The sequence below is a fragment of the Oryctolagus cuniculus genome, chromosome 1 (genome assembly GCF_964237555.1).
Source record: "Oryctolagus cuniculus chromosome 1, mOryCun1.1, whole genome shotgun sequence".
NCBI lineage: Eukaryota > Metazoa > Chordata > Mammalia > Lagomorpha > Leporidae > Oryctolagus > Oryctolagus cuniculus.
The window spans coordinates 46495708-46518527 of record NC_091432.1 but is presented as its reverse complement, the minus strand read 5'-3'; the positions used below and the strand labels follow the sequence as shown (position 1 = coordinate 46518527).

Here is a 22820-nt window from a genome sequence, read left to right as displayed (position 1 = left end):
GCTCCTGCCATCAGATCAGCACGGTGCACTGGCCGCAGTGCGCTGGCCGCGGCGGCCATTGGAGGGTGAACCAACGGCAAAGGAAGACCTTTCTCTCTGTCTCTCTCTCTCTCTCTCTCACTGTCCACTCTGCCTGTCAAAAAAAAAAAAAAAAAGAATTTGTTCTTTTTGGAAGTGTCGTCAAGAAGCAAAGCATAAGGCACATTGCCAGTGAGCTCCCCTTTGTAGCTTAACAAGTTCTGTACAACACTCTGTAGGACTTGAAAGCACACCTGGTAACATTCTTGGGAGAAATTCTAGTGAAAACTGCTTTGGAAAATGACACTGTGTTGTCTTCTTAGACTGTTTTTTAGTCACCAGCAGAGAAACTAATGCCCTCCTTACCTCTGGTTTCACTTGGTTTTAGCCAAAACAAGCTACCAAAGACAAAGATTTAACTTGTTATATATTCAAGGGAAACATGCCTGTCATTTCGCCAGCTCTCGAGGGCCTCGCCATTTTCCCTCGGGGAAAAAGTCGGTGGCAAACTGTGAAGTTCATGGCTCCTACAGGACAGAGAAGGCTTCAGGCTGTTAGGGTACTGTGTTTTATTTTATTTTATTTTTTGGCACATCATCATAAGACGCTGGAGTATTTGTACATTTTAAGCAACCTATTCTAACAAAATTCCCACCATAAATAGAAGACATTAAAAACATCTTCAGGACTTCCAGTCATGTGAGTTCACTTAGCTCTAGAGAGAACAACTGACATGATTAGCCAAGCAGGTACAAGTCCGGCATACCTGATTTTAATTTTGAGCCATACAGAGGGGTGTGGTATGGTTCGAGCAATCACTTTTGTTTATTTACTGTTTTTTTTTTTTTTCTCCCCCAACAACCACTTCTAGGTACCTAATAGTGCCTCAGCCATTCTTGTGAGTTAGCTGAGTGCAGCTGCGAACCACTGCACAGGCCGGCACGTGCCAGGGACACTGTTTTTTAAGTGATAGCTGTCCCCGTGAGTGTGACGTGGTATCTGCTGTGTTCTGATTCGCATTCCCTAATGATGAGTGATGCTGAATGTCTTTCATATTCCTATTGGCCATTTGTGTATCTTCTTTTGAGAAATGCTTGTTCAAGTCCTTTGCCCATTTGAAAATCCAGCCATTTTTTGGTGTTGATTGTAAGAATTCTTTATACATTCCGGATATCAATCCCTTGTAAGACATGTGATTTGTAACTATCACCTTTTCACTGTGGTGATTGTCAGGGTGTTTTTTTTTTTTTTTTTTTTTTTTTTTTTTTTTTTTTTTTTTGACAGGCAGAGTGGATAGTGAGAGAGAGACAGAGAGAGAAAGGTCTTCCTTTGCCGTTGGTTCACCCTCCAATGGCCGCCGCTGCAGCCGGCGCACCGCGCTGATCCTGGCAGGAGCCAGGAGCCAGGTGCTTTTCCTGGTCTCCCATGGGGTGCAGGGCCCAAGCACCTGGGCCATCCTCCACTGCACTCCCTGGCCATAGCAGAGAGCTGGCCTGGAAGAGGGGCAACCGGGACAGAATCCGGCGCCCCAACCGGGACTAGAACCCGGTGTGCCGGCGCCGCAAGGTGTCAGGGTGCTTTGATGCTCAGAAGTTTTTAATCTTGGTAAAGTCCAATTTGTCTATTTTTTTTTCCTTTTGTTGCCTGTGATTTTGGTGTCATCTAAAAACTGAGTGCCAAATCCAATATCATGAGACCTTCCCCTGAGACTTTTATAGTTCTGCCTCTTATGTTTAGGTGTTTGATCCATTGTCAGACATTGAGGTCTCTGATTCACTTTGACTTAATTTTTATAAACAATGTAAGGTTGCTGCCCTACTTCTTTTTATCTTTTTTTGTTGTGTTGTATCTGAATATCCAATTTTCCCACCCCCATTTGTCAAAAAGACCATCCTTTTCCCACTGAATAGTTGTGGGACTCTTGTCGAAAACCATGTGGCCACATGAACAAATGTTTGTCTCTGGACTCCAGCCATCAGTCTATATGTCTCTCTTTAGGCCAGTACCACATTGTTTTGAATATTTCAGCTTTGTAGTAAGCTTTGAAACTAGAAAGTGTGACAACTCCAGCTTTGTTCTTTTTCAAGATGGTTTTGACTATTCCAGGCCCTCGGGATTTCATCTGAATTTTGGATGGATTGCTCTGTTTCTACCAAAGAAAATTCCATTGGGATTCTGATAGGGTCTGGATTCACAGAGCATATTTGAAGCCGCGTTTGGTTATATATCGGTCATTATCTTTATTCTAGCCTGGATGTCCTAGGAGCCTGTGGCATGATAGACACCCTAAGATCCTTGGAGCATGTGAGTCCAAAGCCAGGCTCCCTCTGGCTCCATGTTCTGCCACTTTCCTTTTCCTTCTGTCTAGAGCTCCAGAAATCCTCTCCAGGAAGGAGTTGTGAAAGTCAGACTATGATTAAGCCTTAACATTAGACATTGACACAGCGGTGCTGAGAAGGCTCCACTGGCAGAGCCATTACGTAGACCAACTGAAGTTCATGTTCTCTGTAGAGTAGTGGCTAACGGCATTGTAAAGAAACTGACCTGGGCCACTCTGAAAACATACACTTTGCCAGGAAAAAAAAAAAAAAAAAAAAAAAAAGGAAAGGAAGAAAAAACTGGTTTCAATTATCCTGACAAATTTGAATGCTCAAGATTGACACCTTGACAAATTGTAGGAAATTGCAAACATTTTCCCAGGCCCAATGACCAGGCCTCTTCCCTCTAGGCTTTTGGAGAGGACTGAGGCAGAAACCTCCCCAGGGCAGGACCAGAATCACAGTGGCAGCAGCAGCAGGAGCTGGGATCAGGTGGCCTGGGACGCTCTCCCTCCATGCCTGTTGGCATCAGGAGGAGACCACCAACGTCTCCCTCCCCTCACAGCAGCTGGGGACGAGACAGACCTGGGGCCGGTGCCCGCCCGTGCACAGGCAGAGAGGAAGAAATGCTTATTTATCTGCTGTAGACAGTATTTTCATTTAGAAAGCTTTGGGGTCCTGTCAGGGAAGGTTAAGGCTGGTTGCCAGGAAAACCAAACGTCTTCCCTCCGCACTGGAGGATTAACGCTCTCTCTAAACTCAAAAAAAAAAAAAAAAAAAAAAAAAAAAAGTCTTCTCTGTTCTTCAAAGGCATCCTGTCTGCAGTATTTCAAATGAGACTTTTCCTTCTTGTGGTGGCTTGTCAGTTGGTGGTGGGTGAACTTCATAAGCTCGTCTTCTTAGAACTGAGGTGTTCCGACAGCCAAGAAAGACCCACCAGTGGATAGAAAAATATGTTAATGGGCAATGTGGTTAGCATTTGTTAGAACAGACCAGGGTGGAATAAATCAGACCTTATCCTACATGATAGTATGCCTTGATATTTTTAGTTTCACACATGGATCTAAGTGAATGTTTTCGGATTTTTCATACAATATATTGTTCTTACTATCTTGAGTGGTGGACAAGTTGTTAGAGATGTAATTTTTAAATTCTCTTTGGCTCAGCAAGGCCCAGTCATGTCACTAAATCTGTCCATTCTCAGCAAAATAGCACATGATAAACAAATGCAGATAAATACATAAAGCTAAAGAGTAACCATTTCAGAGGCCAGAATTGTGGCGCAGCGGGTTAAGCTACCAGTGGCAATGCCGGCATCCCATGTCAGATTGCCAGCTTGAGTCCTGGATGCTCTGCTTGTGATCCAGCTTCCTACTGATGTTCTTGGGAAGGTAACACATGATAGCCCAAGTCCTTGGGCTCCTGTCACCCACCTGGGAGGCTCAGTTGGAGTTCCAGTCTTCTGGCTTTGGCCTGGCCCAGTCCTGGCCATTGTAGCCAACTGGGAGTGCACAGGCAATGAGAACTCTTTACGTCTCTCTCTCTGTCACTCTGTCTTTCAAGTAAAAATTTTTTAGGAAAAATAAAAATAAAAGTGGCCATTTTTGGATGTGTTCTGATCCTAGTTTCCTGTTTGGGCTGTGTGGTTAGATTTCTATTAGGTCAATTATATTTGACAGAAAAATACATTTACTATAAAAGAGAAAGTCTTGGCATAATGTAACAGTATTTCCCCAGTAGCAAGCCTGTGTGATTTTTGCCAAGTCTGTGAGCCATTCATTTGTTTTATATTTTCCTTAAATCAGGTCAAATTTTAATCCCTATTTACTGTCCATGCATCTGTTAATTTACATATGGGCTAGTTGTCTTTCTAATATGCAATAAAGTAAATGTATACCTTTTCAAACACAAAAATACTCACCCATGTGGCACCCAAAATGGCTCACGTGTTTCCATGGCCCACACTGCATTGTTCGGGGAATACAGATGTCAGATCACTCTTTTACGCTTTTCTTTCTGCCTCTTAGGGCCCTTTGCCCCCCCAGAGGTTCGCATCCACGAGGAAAGAAGTGAGGGCTGTTGTTTATTAGGGAGGGAGGTGCTCTTCATTTTGAAGAATGTGCCTGCCTGCCTTCCCCAGGTGCGTTTTCACCTTGCATGTCTGACCTCACAGGCAACACTGCTTCAAGCCTGATTGTGCCTGGACCAAGACAGTTCCTCCACCTGTTAGTGAACCTTACTTGTGAGAGCTGTGCAGGGCAAGAGTTGAAGAGAGGGAACCACCCTGTATGTTACAGCACAGAATGATGGAGCTAGTGAGGGCTGTGCTTGTGGGGACGTAGTGGCCGTGGTCCAGCCTCCCAGGGCGTCTCAGAGCCTCACTGAGATCTGGACAGAAACAGAGCAGAGGCCAGCGCCACGACTCACTAGGCTAATCCTCTGCCTGTGGCGCCAGCACCCCGGGTTCTAGTCCTGGTTGGGGCGCCGGATTCTGTCCCGGTTGCTCCTCTTCCAGTCCAGCTCTCTGCTGTGGCCCAGGAGAGCAGTGGAGGATGGCCCAAGTGCTTGGGTCCTGCACCTGCATGGGAGACCAGGAGGAAGCACCTGGCTCCTGGCTTCGGATCAGCGCAGCACGCCATAGCAGCCATTTGGGGGGTGAACCAATGGAAGGAAGACCTTTCTCTCTGGCTCGCTCTCTCACTGTCTAACTGTGCCTGTCAAAAAAAAAAAAAAGAAGAAGAAGAAGAAACAGAGCAGAAAGGACTCCAGAGAAATAGGTGGGGTGACTGAAGTCAAAGAGGCAAAATGGCAGATGCAGCTTCATACCCTTTGTTGGTGACAAAGCTTTGGCCCTGGCCTACCCACCCTGCTCTCCTGGATTTATCTCACTGCCTTAGAAGCCTGGTAACGAGAACCTCACCTGGAGCCCACAGGACTCCAGTATTAGAAGTGGCTTCTTTCCAGAGACAGAGCAGGTCCCGAACAGCCACTCAGCCAGGATCTGAGATCGTTGGCACCATAGCCGGGGAATGACTGAAATGTGTCAAGTTCCCCGACCCAAGGCCATGCACAACCTGAGCCCTCTTCACTGGTTAGGGGATCTCTGGCTGAGACAGGAGCACAAAGCATTGGTGATGTGGTCCTCAGAAGCCCTGCTGCCTGTCGCCTTCCTCTAGAAACCGAGTCCTGAACTGCCTCCAGGTGCTGCGTGTCCTGCCTCTAATGAGCTGCCTTCAGTTGTCCCCTCGATTTGCAGGAGCGCAGCCCAGGCTCAATGCCAGGTTGATGACTTAGCACAAAGCTTGTTCCCTTCAGTGTGATTGGAACTGTCAACACTACCAACCAGCCACTCAGAAGACATACGCTGAATATGTCTGTGCTGTGGCAGGCTTGGGGACACAAGGGTGCCCTGGAGGAGATTGTGGACAAATGGAATAACAAAGCAATGTAGAGAAAACACCATTTGATAGCTCAGGAATCACCTCCTCCAGGAAGGCTTCCCAGACTGCAAGGAGAATTAGCACCCACTTCTGGTTCTCATAATACCTTTTATAGCCCCATGGAGCTCTTTCCATTGTTCTTTTGTTTCGAGGTTGGCTGCACCCCTGTGCAGTGGATTTTTGGAGGGCAAGTTCTGTGCTTGTTCAAATCTTTATTCTAAAAAAAAAAAAACAAAACAAAACAAAAAAAAAAACTTATTTATTTGAAAGAGTTACAGAGAGAGAGAGGTCTTCCATCCACTGGTTTACTCCCCAATTGGCCGCAATGGCCGGAGCTGTGCTGATCCGAATCCAGGAGCCAGGAGCTTCCTCTGGGTCTCCCACGTGGGTGCAGGGGCCCAAGGACCTGGCCTTCCTCTACTGCCTTCCCAGGCCATAGAAGAGATCCGGATCGGAAGTGGAGCAGCCAGGACTTGAACCAGTGCCCACATGAGATGCCCGCACTGCAGGCTGCGGCCCCACCCACTATGCCACAACACTGCCCCACTTATTCATTTCTTTGATTTTGGAGTATGGTGTAAAATCAGTGGCCCTCCCAAAGGCTTTTATAATGAAGATATGGACAAAGCCCAGAGCAGAGGAACGTGTGTGTGGTGCAAATCACCGATGGCCCTAGGATAGGGGGTGGTGCAAAGAGGAGCAGGTCTTTGAATCAGAATTTGAAAGTCAGAAGCCATTCTGGCACAGCCCTAGGAGTGACTGAGGAGCTGCTGTACCCACGTTTGTATAAGCCTTTCCCCTGCACCTGTCACCTTTCGCTGAAGGAGACATACTTTTCAGCGACTCTGGCTCTTTCACTCAAGACAAGCCAGGTGTCTTTTTCACTGGGTTGGTTGTTAGCCAGTTGGTTGTTGCTTCATTTCTAGCTGTGGTTCTGAGGGTTTCAAATGCACAGCAATGGTAGGTGGGGGCATATGTTGCCAAAACTGTTTCTGAAAACCTCAGAGGAGTTTTAAACGCGATGTCACACTGATTCACGTACACTTGGTGGCGATGCTCAGACTTCTTTGGGGAAGCAAGGGTGTCCCTCTGGGTGTGAGCTTACAATTCCTGCAAGGACCATGTTGCAACCTGCTCCCAGGTCCCCTTAACTTTTCCTTAGCTTTATTTCCCAACAAGTAATTTATCTATGAAATGAACTCCCTCCAGTACCTCCTTGCTGGGATGGAAAACCCTTGAAAATAGAGGACTGCATTTCTTTTTGTCACCAATGGGCCCCAGGTACCTAGAACAGTGTCTGGCATACATTAGGTGCTGGATGACTGAGTATATGGATGGATGACTATGTTGAATGTGTTGAGTGGGCGAGTGCTTGACTTCTGTCCCAGCTCTGAGCCCAGGTAAGGGGAACGGCAGTTATCCTTAGAGATGGCACTTGGTCACTGGTGTTTCAGCCAGAGAGCCACCCCCTGTTATGGGTTCTGCTTCCTTCCCATTGGCAGGGCTGGCTTGTGACCACCACAGAGGTCATGCTTGTGCTAGTAGCAAAAGGCAGTGCCTGGAGTTAAGCTGCTACCTGCAACCCAGCATCCCATTTTGGAGTGCCGTTTCAAATCCCAGCTGCTCCACTTCCAATCCAGCTCCCTGCTAATGCTACTGGGAGGGCAGCAGAAGATGGTCTAAGTGCTTGGGCTTGGGTCCTTGCCACCCATCTGGGAGACCCAGATGGAGCTCCAGGCTCCTGGCTTCAGCCAGGCCCAGCCTTGGCTATTGTAGCCATTTAGGGAATGAGCTAGCTGATAGGAAGTGTTTCTTTCTCTTTTTCTGTCACTCTGCCTGTCATATCAAATCAATCTTTTTTCAAAAAGGCAATGCCTGAAAAGTGCCCTGATAGTTTAAGGGACTATTGTGCATACGGACTCTTCATCAGTTGTGATGTAGTCCCAAAGCGCTCTCTGGCAGAGACCTGGGTTCAAATCCCACCTGGGTCCACTTCCAGCCATGTGACGTGGGGTCCCACATTAGCGCCCCCTGAGTCTCAGCTTCCTCTCTGCTGAAACAGGGACAGTGAGCCCCTCTTCACCCTCGGGTGGGCAGCGTCAAGCCTTGGAGACCCTCAGCCGGCCAGCAGCGTGCATGGCTTCTGTGAGCCTGTTTGCAAGTCAGTCTGTGAGTCTTCCCCAGGAAAAACTCCAGCAACTCCCCGTGCGTTTTGTCAGGGAGGATCTCCAAACCCAATCCCCAGGAAGGCAGGAAGATGTATGAGTCTTAAAACATTGGGAGGTCTGCTTTGGATCACCCTGGAGCTGAGGCTTCCCGAGCAGCCGTGGAGAGAGGAGGCAGCTCCTCCACACGGAGCTGGCGGCTCGGTGCTCGCGCCCCACACAGGGGCTGCCTTCACTCGGCCGCAGCGGCCGTTGACTTTTAAATCATAAAAAGCCGCTCTATATACAGTTTACTCTGTTGCTGGAAGGCAGCGGAACATAGGTATTAGGGGAAAAGGAGAAAAAAAAAAAAAAAAAAAAGGAGAAGCAGCAGCCGTTAATCCCGCCAGGCTTCTGGGCACTGGAGTAGTTGTGGATGACAAAAGTTAATTAGAAACATGAGCAGTTTAACCGAAAACACTTGTGACAATCGGAAGGGCAGCGTCTCCGGCTGCAGGCTTGTTCCTAGGGAATCACCGAGGGAGAAAGTGGCTGCTGCTCGGTAAGTCGGTCCCTGCGACTTTGCAGATGTGCTTTCAGGGGGCCAGAGGGGTGCAACCCGTGTGCTGCACTCACAGCGCATGGGCGTGGGTGGACGTGGGCACCGGGCTCAGCTGCAGCCCCTTTCCCTGACACCCTCTCCAGCAGCTGTGTTGGGAGCCCGGTGCTGCAGGCTTCGTTTCTGGGATACTGGGGCACCTCGGTGCCAGCAGAACCCCGATCTGGTGCCCGCCCTGCCCGGAATCTTCCTGGCTCCGGTTTGGAAATATCTCAAGGCTTTTCTGAGAAAAGAGCCTGACCAGGAAAACACCCCCTGAGCGCCAGGGGGAAGCCTTGTCTTTGCAGTAACTCGCGTGTTTTCTCGCCTGCGGGGAAGTCGTGTGCACACCATGTATTCTTAGAAGAAAAGGGAAAGCCTTTCTTTTTATAAAAAGTGCTGCCCGAATCAAGTTTGTACTAATGAAAACTCCCATGCTTTGGTAGGACTTTGTAACTTCTATGGAATATTCTCTAGAGATTGTACTTGGTTTCTCCTTGTCTGCTTTTTAGGGATCTGTTTTATTTGAATGTTTCTGCTATATTATTTCCTTAAAAGTTGGATAATCCTTGTTTGTTTAGGATTTATTTATGTATTTGAAAGGCAGAGTGACACAGAGAGGGGGAGAGACAGAGAGATCTTCCATCTGCTGGTTCATTCCCCAGATGACCACAGCGGCTGGGGCTGGTCCAGGCCAAAGCCAGGAGCTTGGAACTCCATCCGGATCTCCCACATAGGTGGCAAGGGCCTAAGCGTTGAAGCCATCTGCTGCCGCTTTCCCAGGCACATTAGCAGGGAGCTGGGTCGGAAGCGGAGCAACCGGGACTCAAGCTGGTGTTCATGTGGGATGCCGGCATCACATGCTGTGGCTTAACCCACTGCGCCACAACACCCAGCCCCGTTGGAAGATTCTTGATTCTTTCATGTAACTGGGAAGTGCAGCTGTGGGTTGAGTAATTCAGAAAGGAAAGTATTTCCTATGCATTTCTTCCACCGCCATAGGGCTGTACGTTTTTGTCGGTTTGCTTTTCTGTGGATTTGCATGTTAATTCGGATTTAAGGTACGCGTGCCTGTGCACAGTGCATAGCACCAAATTGTGTCTAGGAGAGGTGTGAATGCTATGTGATACAGGGAAGGAGGGAGTTGAGCTGGGATTTACAATTTGGCCACAGGTAACCCACAAGGCAGATACGGACGTGTGAGTTGGGAGTGATGGGCTAAGTGTCCGTGGCCCAGACCCCAATCTTCAATGTAGGTCAGCCGATGGGATTCAGGTCTCCTTCTCTTCTCTCTCTGCAGAGCCATTGGCAAGCTCCATCTCTTCCCAGCCCGGGATGAGCGAAAATGTACCCGCTTCCTTGGAGAGCAGCGGCAGCCCCAGCCCCGCTAGCTGTACCTCCTCTGCCATCCCCCAGCCCGGTGTGGCCTCCAAGCCGTGGCGCAGCAAGTCCCTCAGCGTGAAGCACAGCGCCACATCGTCCATGCTCTCGGTCAAGCCGTCCGGGCCCGAGGTCCCCAGGCCCACGCCCGAGGCCGTGAAGCCAGCCCCCAACAATCAGAAATCCATGCTGGAAAAGCTAAAGCTTTTCAACAGTAAAGGGGCTTCCAAGGCAGGCGAGGGCCCGGGCTCCCGGGACACGAGCTGTGAGCGCCTGGAGATCCTGCCCAGCTTTGAAGAGAGCGCAGAGCTGGAGGCTGCTGGCCGCGCGCTCTCGGCCGCGGGCCCCGCGTCCAGCAGCCCCAAGATTGCTCTCAAGGGCATCGCCCAGAGGACTTTCAGCCGGGCGCTGACCAACAAGAAGAGTTCCCCGAAAGGCAATGAGAAAGAGAAAGAGAAGCAGCAGCGGGAGAAGGAGAAGGAGAAGGAGAAAGGCAGGGACCTCACCAAGAGGGCGTCTGTGACCGAGAGGCCGGACTTCCGGGAGGAGCCCAGGGAGGAGCCCAGCGGTGCGGTCGTGACCGAGATGCCGAAAAAGTCCTCCAAGATCGCCAGCTTTATCCCCAAAGGGGGCAAGCTCAGCAGTGCCAAGAAGGAGGCCACGGCCTCTTCCCACAGTGGGATACCAAAACCGGGGATGAAGAGCACACCCGGCAAGTCCCCAAGTGCCCCTGCGCCGTCCAAGGAAGGGGAGCGCAGCCGCAGCGGGAAGCCGAACTCGGGGCTCCCGCCGCCCAAGCCCCAGCTGGACGGCAGACACTCCAGCTCCTCCTCCAGCCTGGCCTCCTCGGAGGGCAAAGGCCCGGGAGGGACCCCGCTGAACCACAGCATCAGCAGCCAGACTGTCAGCGGGTCCGTCGGGACCACCCAGACCACGGGAAGCAATACTGTCAGTGTTCAGCTACCTCAGCCCCAGCAGCAATACAGCCACCCCAACACTGCCACAGTCGCGCCTTTCCTGTACAGGTAGGAGAGGCCGCCCGTCTGCTGGCTCTGGGGGCCAGGGGGACACGCATGTGGACTGCCCTGTGGGACCTTGCAAGCACGGGGCTGAGGCACCACTTGCACACACGGTGTGCTCAAGGGGTCAGTGCCCGGGCCATGGCTGGTGGAGGGCCAGTGAGCACCGAGGAGAGGGGAGTAGATGGTGACCTGACCCCAGGACCGGTAGGAGCTCCCCAGGCAGGTGTCACCCAGAGTGCATCCTAGATGTACTTGAAGGGAAGCACAGAATCCCCCTTGCTCCAAGGTAGTGTTTGCCCTGAGCCTCCGGGTTCCTACAGTCCCTGCTGCCAAGCCCCCCAGGAGGGCAAGGAGGATGAATGTGGGAAGGGAGGGGCCAGTTCCAGAGCAAGGAGCCCTTGTGCTGTAACTAGGAGATGAGCCTTGTGCCCTCTTGTGTCCTCTACCCCCGAGTCTCCCCTAGCACACCCTGAGGACTGCTGGGGACCTGGTGGCCCTGGGCTGTGAGGGTCACCGCTTGCTCAGCCTGCACCACACCCCTCCGCAGAATGAGGCACCTTGGCTGCAGGTGCCTGTGGATGAGCCCCCTCCAGGCAGATGGGGGCTCCCCAGCACTGCTCTGGCCCAGAGCTCTGGCTCACAGCACTCTGGGAGATCTTATTGTGTGTGCACGTTCCACGCTGCCCAGGTGAAGGACTGATACTTGTACACAGCACCAGGGCACTGAGGACTGAATGCTGTATGCAAGATATTCATTTTACAGCCCTTACCCTAAGTGCACACTCATGCGCAGTTGTGCACACAGTGACACAGCTACATGTGTGGACATGCACCCACAGTCACAGGGAAGTGTGGATGCACGTCTGCATTCACTTATAGCGTGCGATGCACGCATGCTCACATATCTTTACCTGTTCAGGTACCTGGACTCCCGCCCATCCTTTCAGCTTCCTGCATATGTGTGGCTTCCCCCTCTGCTTGCCTGAGACGTGCTCCAGGGGGCTCTGGCATTTCCTGCCAGTGGCTGGTGAGAAAGGCATGAGCACTTTCAGAACGAAGCCAGCAGTCCCCAGCCAGTCCCTCCTTCCTTTCCTCCTGCTTGCCCTCCGCTTTAGGGAGGGTCACATCCGCATGTTTAACTGGGACACGGTCATCATTTTATGAAACCAAGTCACCAGCTCAGCTAACCGTGGTGAGAAGAGCGCCATGGCACAGCGAATGACCCAGTGCTCCTACACGCGTGGCTTTTACAGTTGCTCTCCATGAAACTCTTACAGTGCCTAAAGCATTCGTGCTCTGGAGGCATTACACATTCAAGTTGCTCTTTACTGAGTCTTGATTTGCATTTTCCAAATTAAAATATAGGCCAGTCTTTGATCACCAGCCATCCTGTTCCTCCCCCCCCCCCCTTTCTCTCTCTCTCTCTCAGCTCTAATCATTTGAAAGTTTATAAAACATTCATGCTCCTTTTTTTCATTTCAAGATTTTTCCATGAGAGGAAAAGCTGAAAATGATAAAGGGCAAATCTGTGACAAGTAAGAGTCAGGAGAAACCATCCCCGATGTGGATGTGTCAGGCTCCGTGTTCATGTCTGTGCTCATGCTGGGTGATGTCTCGGAGGGGCCTCCCTCGGTGGGTGAGCCGGGGAAGAGAGGCTGGAAGGAAAGTACCTGGTGGACAGCCGGCGTGCCTGGGCCTTGGTCAGCCCACAACGCCCTGTGTGGTCCTGGGCACTGACCACAGGACCAGCTATGGAGTGTGCACCTTGTGTGTGCTAAGGGCCCTCCATGTCTTAGCTCATTTCATGCATCGCATAGCTCCATGAGCTAGATACGCTTTAGATCCCCACTCTGCAAATGAGCAAACTGAAGCGCAGAGTCATTCACCAACTTGCTGTGTGTCACAGAGCTGTCAGCCACAGCATCTCCTAGCTCAGCCTGAGTCTTGCAGGAACTGGGCTCTTGGCCACCATATTATCTTCTTAAGGGAAAAAAAAAAGATTTATTGGAAAGTCAGAGTTATGGAGAGAGAGGGAGAGACAGAGAGAAAGAAAGAGAGATCTATCTTCCATCTGCTAGTATACTCCCCAGATGGCCACAATGGCCAGAACTGGGCAAAATTGAAGCCAAGAGCCAGGAGCTTCATCCAGTTCTCCCAAGTAATTGGGCCACGTTCCATTGCTTTTCCCAGGCCATTAGCAGGAAGATGGTTCGGAAGTGGGGCAGCGGGGAAACAGACACAGGGGATGCTGGCATCACAAGTGATGGCTTTATCTGCTCCACCACAACATCGGCCCCACCCATAGTGTCTTAAATCTCTAAATAGTGGCCAGTGCCGCAGCTCACTAGGCTAATCCTTCACCTGCGGCGCCGGCGCGCCGGCACCCCGGGTTCTAGTTCCGGTCAGGGCGCCGGATTCTGTCCCGGTTGCTCCTCTTCCAGTCCAGCTCTCTGCTGTGGCCCAGGAGTGCAGTGGAGGATGGCACAGGTCCTTGGGTCCTGCACCCGCATGGGAGACCAGGAGGAAGCACCTGGCTCTTGGCTTCGGATCAGTGCAGGGCACCAGCCGCAACGCACCAGCCGTAGCGGCCACTTGGGGGGTGAACCAATGGAAAAAGGAAGACCTTTCTCTCTGTCTCTCTCTATCTCTCTCACTGTCTAACTGTGCCTGTTTAAAAAAAAAAAATCTCTAAATGGCTTTGTCTCGCTGAGCCTCATTGTCTTCATCCGTAAAGCAGAGAGACTGAATTCCATTAGAAGCTTAAAAAAAAGGCTCATGTTCCCTTCCTGCTCTGAAATTGTCTCTCTCAAGTTCATGGCTCCCTGTCTGTAACTTGGAATGTTCCATCTTGAATTTGTCAGTGCTAAAGATGCTACCAAAGGAGAAGAGGGAGAGAGGTCATTTTAAAAAACCATCTGAAATGAATTCTGTTGATCTGTTCAGAAGTAACAGCTGGCACCTCTGTTACTTCACAGCGTGCTAGGTGTTCTGTGCCGCATCACGTTTGATTTTTCTAGTGTCTTTAGAGTTAGAATCAGCAATCAGCACTCCCATTGAACAGATGACAACACTGAGGTTCACAGAGGTGAACTGACTTTGATTTGTACAGCTACTGAGCCACGGACCCTCGAGCTGAAGCTGAACATGCAGACTCCACGTCTAACATTCTTTGCAGCATCTCTTATTTATTTACCCCATGCACACACCCTACTTGAGTGCCTACCTGCCCCATGTGTGAATCTGAACTAACCTCAGCCAGCCCGGGATCTGGTTGGGGTGAGTTAGATCACATGGTGATAAATAGGCAACCAGAGCATCTGGAGCTGCCGTAGAAACTCAGCTCTGAGAGGTGGAGGTGACAGAGACAGGGAAGGCTTCCAGCCCGGATGCCACACCTGTGGCGTGAAGCAGATGGCGAGCAAACCGAGGAAGAACACAGAGAAGGGCCTTCAGGTGGAGGTGTGATCTGGGAGTGGAGAGAAGCTACTTGTGGGTGAGGCATGGCAGGAGACGGGCGGGAAATCAAGGCAGGAAGAATCCCAGAGTCCAAGACATCACCTGCCACAGGAGAGAGTTTGCGCCTTGTTCTGTGGATGGAGACGTTTGGTGGCCTTTAATCACAGGGTGATGTTATCACAGCAGTATTACCAACATCGGGGGTGACAGCAGACCGGACTTAAGAAGAGTCTGGAATGGAGAGCCTGGATTCAGAAGCCTGCTTGGACCCGAGAGTTAAGTGTCTTAACGGCTGCTCTAGAGGGTGCAGCACCCCCTTGCACCAGCAGGTGGCACCTTTCAGGGACAAGCACTCAACTTTCCAGGATGGTTTGTTTTTCCTGGGAGAAGGCAGAAATCCAGATATTCCTTGAGCAATCTCCCAATTTTTAAATACTGAACTAATTCAAAAATGCGGAAATGCTAAGCAGGCCAAGGGTCTGTGGCTCAGTAACTGTGCCTGTTGCCCCTGGTGACCAATAGGAATACATCTGTGGGCTGGTTCCTACACCTGGCTGCCCTTTGCACCCTTCAGGGGAGAGAGGGCAGAGCTGTTTCAAAGCACTTAGGGGGCTGAGGCAGAGCGACTGAGAGGTCTGGACGTGGGCCTTGGGCTGGAGAGTAACCCTGGGACTGGGAAATCGAAGGCAGACGTTGCAGGCACTGGGAACAGATAGCCTCTGTGGGAGGACAAAGGACGGACCAGTAGGTGCATGGTTTGAGGTTTATCAGTGTCTACCCCCTTAGCCCCGTTCTTGGCAGACACTGATTTCATAGGTAGTGAAATCTGGTTGAATGAGCTCGGGATGCTAATTAATGAGTTAATGTTGCACACAGAGCTGTGCGTCTGAGTGTAATTATGCATTTGCATGCCATGCCTGAGAGAGCAAAGGTAACTGTGGCAAAAAAATATTGCGTGAAGCTGTTGCCTCAATTTGCTTGACAAATAAGGGCTGGAGAAGGGTTGGGGAAGTCCAATGTCAGAAGAAGAGTGATGATCCGTGAGACCTTTCATGTCAAAAGATCTGAGCTCTGAATCAGAGACCTGGAGGCAAGCACACCTGCTTGGCACCCGCTCCCAGCCGGTTTCACCGTCACCTTTTCAGAGAGAGCCACGTCAGGAGGGTGCGGGGGTGGGGGAGGGGCGCCTGGAAGCTGTCAGCGGAGTTATCTTTCTGCTTGACTGGCTGGCTTTGCTGGTTGCTTAGAAGTTGCTCTTTGGCACAGGTGGAGTCATCCAGCCATCCTGTACCGTCCTGCACATGTCTGGCTAGACCTTGCTCACCGAGTGGGCGTTCAGAGACGTGTTCCCCACTGAGGGGTCACAGGGCCTCCATTTGGGCGATGAATATTCCGTCTCTCCCGCTTGGGTGGTTCTCTGTTCTCCGGAGTTGCTCCGCCTGTGGCTGATGCCTTGCTGAGCGCCAGTCGGCGGGTCTGCTCTGTCCTGAAGCTTCTGGCTGAAGGAGGTGGTGATGGGTGCTGTGGTCAGACCCCAGTGGTCCAAGTGTGCCCGTTGCCCCTGGTGACCGATGTGTCTGCCTTGGTTTGTGTGTGAAGGTCCCAGACGGACACCGAAGGGAATGTGACTGCCGAGTCCAGCTCAGCGGGTGTGAGCCTGGAGCCCAGCCACTACACCAAGAGTGGACAGCCTGCCCTGGAAGAGCTCACGGGTGAGTACAGAGCCCCAGGGGTTCCGGGCCTCCTATGCAACCCCTTGCTGAATAAGCACCATCCCCGCTTGTTGCATTGAGTGCTGAGCGAAACAAGCTGATTTTCTTCGTTACCTTTTTGAAAAATGCACTTGTTGGTGTGGATGAGGGGCAGAGGGACAGAGTGAGCTAGAGACAGAAAGAGAAAGAGCCCCATCGACTGGTTCACTCCCCGATCCCTGCAACAGTCCCTGTCTTGGGCCAAAGCTGGGAGCTGGGATCTCAGCCCAGGAGTCCCAGGTGGGTGGAGGGACCCATTGACTTGAGCCATCAGTGCTGCCTGCTGTTGTCTGCATTGGCAGGAAGCTGGCAACGGGAGCCAGAAGTTGGACGCAAACCCATCAGGCATCTCAACTAGTCCCGGTCGGGGCGCCGGATTCTGTCCCGGTTGTCCCTCTTCCAGGCCAGTTCTCTGCTGTGCCCCGGGAGTGCAGTGGAGGATTGCCCAAGTGCTTGAGCCCTGCACCACCTGCACGGGAGACCAGGAGAAGCACCTGGCTCCTGGCTTCAGATCAGCACGGTGCGCCGGCCATAGTGTGCTGGCCGCAGCTGAACCAATGGAATAGGAAGACCTTTCTCTCTGTCTCTCTCTCTCTCTCACTGTCTAACTCTGCCTGTCAAAAAAAAAAAAAAAATACATTGAACCTCATTTATTTCAGGACCCTTCACTTTGAATCTCCTTGTTTATTTTTCTTATCAAGTTCCTTTTCGTCAAGATTTGGAACTTAAGAATATTGGATTTTTTTTTTTTTTTGCTCTTTCCTCTATGGAAGCACTGATGAAAAATGTGTTCTTAGAATCCTCTGCTAGTTGGAAAGATTATAACATTGCTTCTTTTGTCCCCCCCAAAAAAACCTAAATTTTATTTAAATAGCACCTAAACGATGATGATTACATGGATACCGTGCATATAAAGAGAAAAAATTTGCAGTTGTCATGTGGTTAATTCCACATGTTAATACCTCTTAAGGGGCCGGTGCTGTGGTGCAGCAGGTTAACACCCTGGCCTGCAGCATTGGTATCCCATATGGGCACCGATTTGAGTCCTGGCTGCTCCTCTTCTGATCCAGCTCTCTGCTGTGGTCTGCGAAAGCAGTAGAAAAATGGCCCAAGTCCTTGGGCCCCTGCACCTGTGTGGGAGACCCAGAAGAAGCTCCTGGCTCCTGGGTTCAGATCAGCCCAGCTCTGGCTGTTGTGGTCATTTGGGGAGTGAACCAGCAGAGGGAAGACCTCTCTGTCTCTGTCTGTCTCTGTCTCTGTCTCTCTCTCTCTCTCTCTCGTTCTCTGGCTCTACCTTTATCTGTAACTGTCTTTCAAATAAATAAAATAAATCTTTACAAAAAAACAACCTATTGATGTTATACTGTCTACTGTCAGGTTTTGTATTTTCAAGAAGAAAAGTTACACCTGAGTCAGAGTTTCTGCCACTGTGTGCCCCAGGCTGCTGCCTTCTCTCTCTGTCTTGCCCATCCCAGACTCTCTGCCCTGAGCTCCGGCAGCTTTAATCAGGGAAGAGAGTAGTGGACCCCATTTTTGCAGAGGCTGTGTCACTCTTCCATCTTATCACTTCCAGAACTGGTTTAAAAATTGAGTCCAGAGCCGGCGCCGTGGCTCAATAGGCTAATCCTCCACCTTGCGGCGCCGGCACACCGGGTTCTAGTCCCGGTTGGGGCGCCGGATTCTGTCCCGGTTGCCCCTCTTCCAGGCCAGCTCTCTGCTATGGCCAGGGAGTGCAGTGGAGGATGGCCCAGGTGCTTGGGCCCTGCACCCCATGGGAGACCAGGAAAAAGCACCTGGCTCCTGGCTCCTGCCAGGATCAGCGCGGTGCGCCGGCTGCAGCAGCGGCCATTGGAGGGTGAACCAACGGCAAAGGAAGACCTTTCTCTCTCTGTCTCTCTCTCTCACTGTCCACTCTGCCTGTCAAAAAAAAAAAAAAAAAATTGAGTCCATGTTTAAAATCCATTGATTAGACTGACGATCCATGCCCACACCATTGCAAGGGCACCATTGCAGCTGTGGAATTGGTCTGCAGCCTGTGTCATTGAATCTTACCTATCTCGCTGTTCTCTGAGTATTCATTTCAGAGGGTCTGGGTGATTTAACGGTTTCCTTCTGGTTCCCTTGCTGGCTAGGCATCGTGATGGCACAGAGATTTTTCAAGCCAGTCGTAAGTGATCCATTTAGAAGAATGGTTCAGGGCCGCACATTTGGAATTGATTTTGTATCTCCTCCTCTGCGGGCCTTGTATAGCTGAGTCCACAGATAGCACAGGAAAGGGGCCAGAAAGGAGGAGAAGGGTGTGGGGTTCAGATGACTGCTCGGGTCTCCACATACACCCCGGATCGTGTTCTCCTGTGCACACATCAAAGAGCGCAGCGCGGATGAGATGTGTGTCCTGTGGAGGAGTGCGCATTCACGGCAGACAGTGCGTCTCGGTACAATCCACACTTGAAAAGCAAAACTGTCAGAGGACACCCTGGATATTAATTACATTTCATCGCTGACAGATTGCAGCCTGCGATCTGCCACTAAGTTCTCTTTCTCTTCCCATGACTGCTGGGCCCCAGGACTGCAGCTGGAGATGCTGCTGGTTGGTTCAGGCCACAGACCAGTGTGGCCCGGGGGCCTGATCTTGCCCTCAGTGGTGCTCCATGGTGCTCGTTGCTGACGGACATTCCTTAGCCAGGGTGACTCTGTCCATGCAGGAGGACTCACATGTGTGACTGTATGGGGAATTTATTTTTTTAAAGAATAGTGTCAGGAGGTTGAACTTGACTTATGTCCTGAAGGACCCATGAAATGCCGGTGAATGGTGAGTGTCTCACCGACTGCTTAGATTTGTGCTTGTGCACACACGTGGATTTTCCTGTGATGCATTGCCGTGCACGTGGCATCACAGTTGAGAACTACCTCCCAGATTATAGCGGTATTAGAAACCACACACGCACACATGTTTATCATTCAGTCCATGCAGCCCTTCTGCAGCCTGTGGATGTGTCGTCTTTAGTCTGTGCTTGAATATTTCTTAAAACTGGAAGGTTGATTCTACATCAGGCAGCCTGTCCGTGTGTTATCATTGTTGGCTTCCACAGATAACACAGTTCTTTATTCTCGTATTTCCAGTCACTGAATACAACTTGACCTCTTACTGCCTGTGGACAGCTCCCATTCTTGTCCATGTAGGAGCACGTGCCTTCAGCCTTCTTCCAAATAAAAGCCCCGGGTTCCTCCCACTGTTCCTTTTGTAACACACCTCAGCATCCTGCAGACTGTGTCAGGTTTGCTCAGAACACGGTGTCTCCTACTCACAGCCAGTGTCCGGAGCTGACAGCTGCTCTTGACAAGCTAAGACTGCTGCAGGTGGCTATGGCCTAGCTTCCGTGATGTTTCACATGTCTCCTGCAAGCAGAAGGGCCTTGCTGTCTCCACAGGTGCTTGGCTATGTTCTGACTTGGTTCTGACTATGAGTTGATGGGTAGGTCTGACATTTGGGCCATTGTGCAAGGAGACCAGGTGGGCACCTCAGAGTGTGGGTGCCTAAAGGTGGCAGGTGGAGTTCAGCACCAGCCTGGGGATGTGCCCTTGTGTGTTGTAGGGTGGTTCTGAGAGGGGGCAGACACTTCCCCATGGGGTGCCAAAGAGGGCAGCAGGGCACTGACATTTACAGGGAAAACAGGACACCTCCTGTTGATTTTGTACTGGGTACATCCTCTGTGCCACCTCATCCGGGTCTCACATGGACTCTTCCGGGGAGGATTGTTAGCCCTGTTTTACAAATGAGACTGAGAGAGGGTAAGTGACTTGTCCAAGGTCAAGTGGCCAGTAAATTGGAATGCTGGGATTCAAATCTTTATCTGTGGATGTTTAAAGTCCTTGAACCCAGGCTGCGCCGTGGCTCAATAGGCTAATCCTCCACCTGCGGCGCCAGCACCCCGGGTTCTAGTCCCGGTCAGGGCGCCGGATTCTGTCCCGGTTGCTCCTCTTCCAGCCCAGCTCTCTGCTGTGGCCCGGGAGTGCAGTGGAGGATGGCCCAAGTGCTCGGGCCCTGTACCCCATAGGAGACCAGGAGAAGCACCTGGCTCCTGGCTTCAGATCAGCGCAGTGTGCCGGCCGCAGTGGCCATTGGAGGGTGAACCAATGGTAAAAGGAAGACCTTTCTCTCTGTCTCTCTCTTACTGTCTACTCTGCCTGTCAAAAAATAAGAAAAACAAAAAAAGTCCGTGAGCCCAGCCTGGAACAAACACCTGATGGGCAGTAACTCTCTCAAAGGTACCTATAGATTTGTCTGGGAGTTACCAAAAGTAAAGACTGTACACTACCCCATCTGAGAGATCTCTGAATTTCCAGGGGAGAGTTGGAACAGGCAAATCTGTCATTGGTAGAGACATGGGTAAATACATCTACTTATACGTTTTGTGTGTGATTACATTAATTGATGGAAGTCAATTGAGAATCTGGGTCTAGACCTCATTTCCTCATAAATGTGTACTCGAGGGCCTACAGCTGTCCGAGGGATCAGTACATTTTAGGCATCTTAGATAAAATGGGACAGCAAAAGATGTTTGATTGATGGCCCAGGAGGTAGATGCAATTGCATTCCTCCCAGGCCATTAGGGGAAGGTCGAATAGACATTCATCACTGCTTTCCTATGTATATATCTGTAATTTAAAGACTTGGGTGGGAAATGCAAGTTTAAGCACTTTTTCAGATAAGAGGAGAATGCCTTTCAAATTTCCCTGCACTGCAAAGGGGAAGAAAATTGAAAACAGTTGTAGTTTCAAGATTACAGAGTGGGCCACAGTAAATTTCCCCCATAAAATCGCATAGCTGTCATTTAATCCATCCCCCAGGCTCTCAGCACCACCAAATACAGAACAACCTAGGGAAGCTGTTGGCTATCTCAGAAGAGCAGTTTAATTCCATGACATTTCTTAGATGCCCGTTGTGCTTTTAATGTCAGCCGTTGGAAGTTCTCCTTAGTACCTAACCTAAGTCACACTTATTGTCGGTCCATGTGTAGTCTATGTGCGGATTTCTTTAAAAGTGTTGCTCAAAACTTGAAAACAGTCACAGGCTTCTAAATAAAGACCCTTGCGTGTGGTTCCTTCCGTCTCGGCCTTCCCTGAAATTACTCTGGGTGGGGGTGGGGGGTGTTCGATTCCTGTAATTGCTATTATGGCTGCTGCTCTCCTATTGCCCTCGTAAGGCCAAATGAAACAGAACAGCCAGAGAGCTTGAGCAAGACCGCCTTGAGAGCCACGTGGGCTCCGCTGGGGGTGTGGTGTGTTTCTCGTTGCCATGTTAGCATCAGTTCCAACTGTGCATGGCCAGGTGTCTATGGAAAAATCTTGGCCGAGAAGAAAGACAAGGCCCCCCAACCCCGGAAGCCACGCCCTTGGTCCCTGGCTTGGGTTCAGTGGCCTGTGGTGGGCACCGTGCTAAGAAGGGGTCTCCAGGCTTTAGCCCATTCTGTCCCCCACAACTGTGCTTTAAGGGCAATGCTATTGCTACACCTGTTTTAGGAATGTGGAATCGGGGATAGAAAAGACCAGCACCTTGCCCACAGTCACACAGCCAGGAGGTGGAGGAGCTAGAATTTATGATGCCATAATACAGCCAACAGGGAAGAAGGCAAACCGCTTTCTGTAGAAATATCCGTGATGGACAAGTACAAAGCTCTTAGCCACTGCAAGCTCTGGGGCCTCTACACAGCTGCCTATGTGTCACCTATAGGTGAAAAAGCAGAGTGCCTCTCACAGTTGCATGGGCAAGAGGTGATTCCTGGGAAGCGATTGGACCTAGCTTGTGCGTCTCTTTTTGAAGACAGTGTGAAAATATGTTTGCATCTCCCGCTGGGCGCTTTGCTTCTCCCATGGGCTAGACCTCACCTGTTTTGGAAGGGCCCTGGAGGGAGCGCCTCCTTGGATTGAACGCTTTCCTCTGGGCACCCGTGCATCCTTTTATTCTCATATCGGTTTTCAGCATGCACAGTGAGCCAGGCACTGAACAGGAACGTGGTTCCAAATGCACGATTGCTACTCTGACGAAGCTTGTGATCTGTCCAAGGATTAATCGAGGCTTAACCCTCCTCTCTCCAGGGGAAGACCCCGAGGCTCGGCGGCTGCGGACAGTGAAGAACATCGCTGACCTGCGGCAGAATTTGGAGGAGACCATGTCCAGTTTACGGGGAACTCAGGTTACACACAGGTACCTGCCGCACGGATTCCGTGACTGGACTAGCTGGGTGCTCGCATGATCTCCACTGATTTGGTTAATAGTGGGATAAATAGATAACCTTGCTCCCCAAAAGTGCTGAAATTCATAATGAATGCCACACAACAGGGAGAAGAAAAGTACAGAGAACAAAAATTAGTATAGACAGATTCCTCCCAAAAGCAGCAGATTGCTAAATGCATTCAACGGAGGATATTATAGACCAGTTCTATTTATTTATTTATTTTTAAAGATTTATTTATTTATTTGAAAGTCAGAGTTACACAGAGAGAGGAGAGAGAGAGTGAGCGAGCGTCCATCAGATGGTTCACTCCCCATTGGTCCTCAACAGCCAGAGCTACGCTGATCTGAAGCCAGGAGGCAGGAGCTTCTTCCAGATCTCCCACGCGGATGTAGGGCTCAAGGACTTGGGCCATCTTCCACTGCTTTCCCAGGCCATAGCAGAGAGCTGGATCGGA

The 22820-nt window shown here is 50.7% G+C and overlaps 1 protein-coding gene across 11 annotated transcripts in view; it reads left to right on the top strand.

Annotated features, from left to right (window-relative positions):
- The window catches only part of NAV2 (neuron navigator 2), a 757965-nt gene that overhangs the window by 564643 nt on the left and 170502 nt on the right, over positions 1 to 22820 (top strand). For all 11 annotated transcript variants that reach the window (XM_051824899.2, XM_002708951.5, XM_008268740.4 and 8 more), the window contains 3 exons: positions 9819 to 10923; positions 15976 to 16088; positions 22227 to 22335. In XM_051824899.2, the coding sequence (XP_051680859.2) occupies positions 9819 to 10923; positions 15976 to 16088; positions 22227 to 22335 (1327 nt within the window). The remainder of the gene's footprint in view (positions 1 to 9818; positions 10924 to 15975; positions 16089 to 22226; positions 22336 to 22820) is intronic.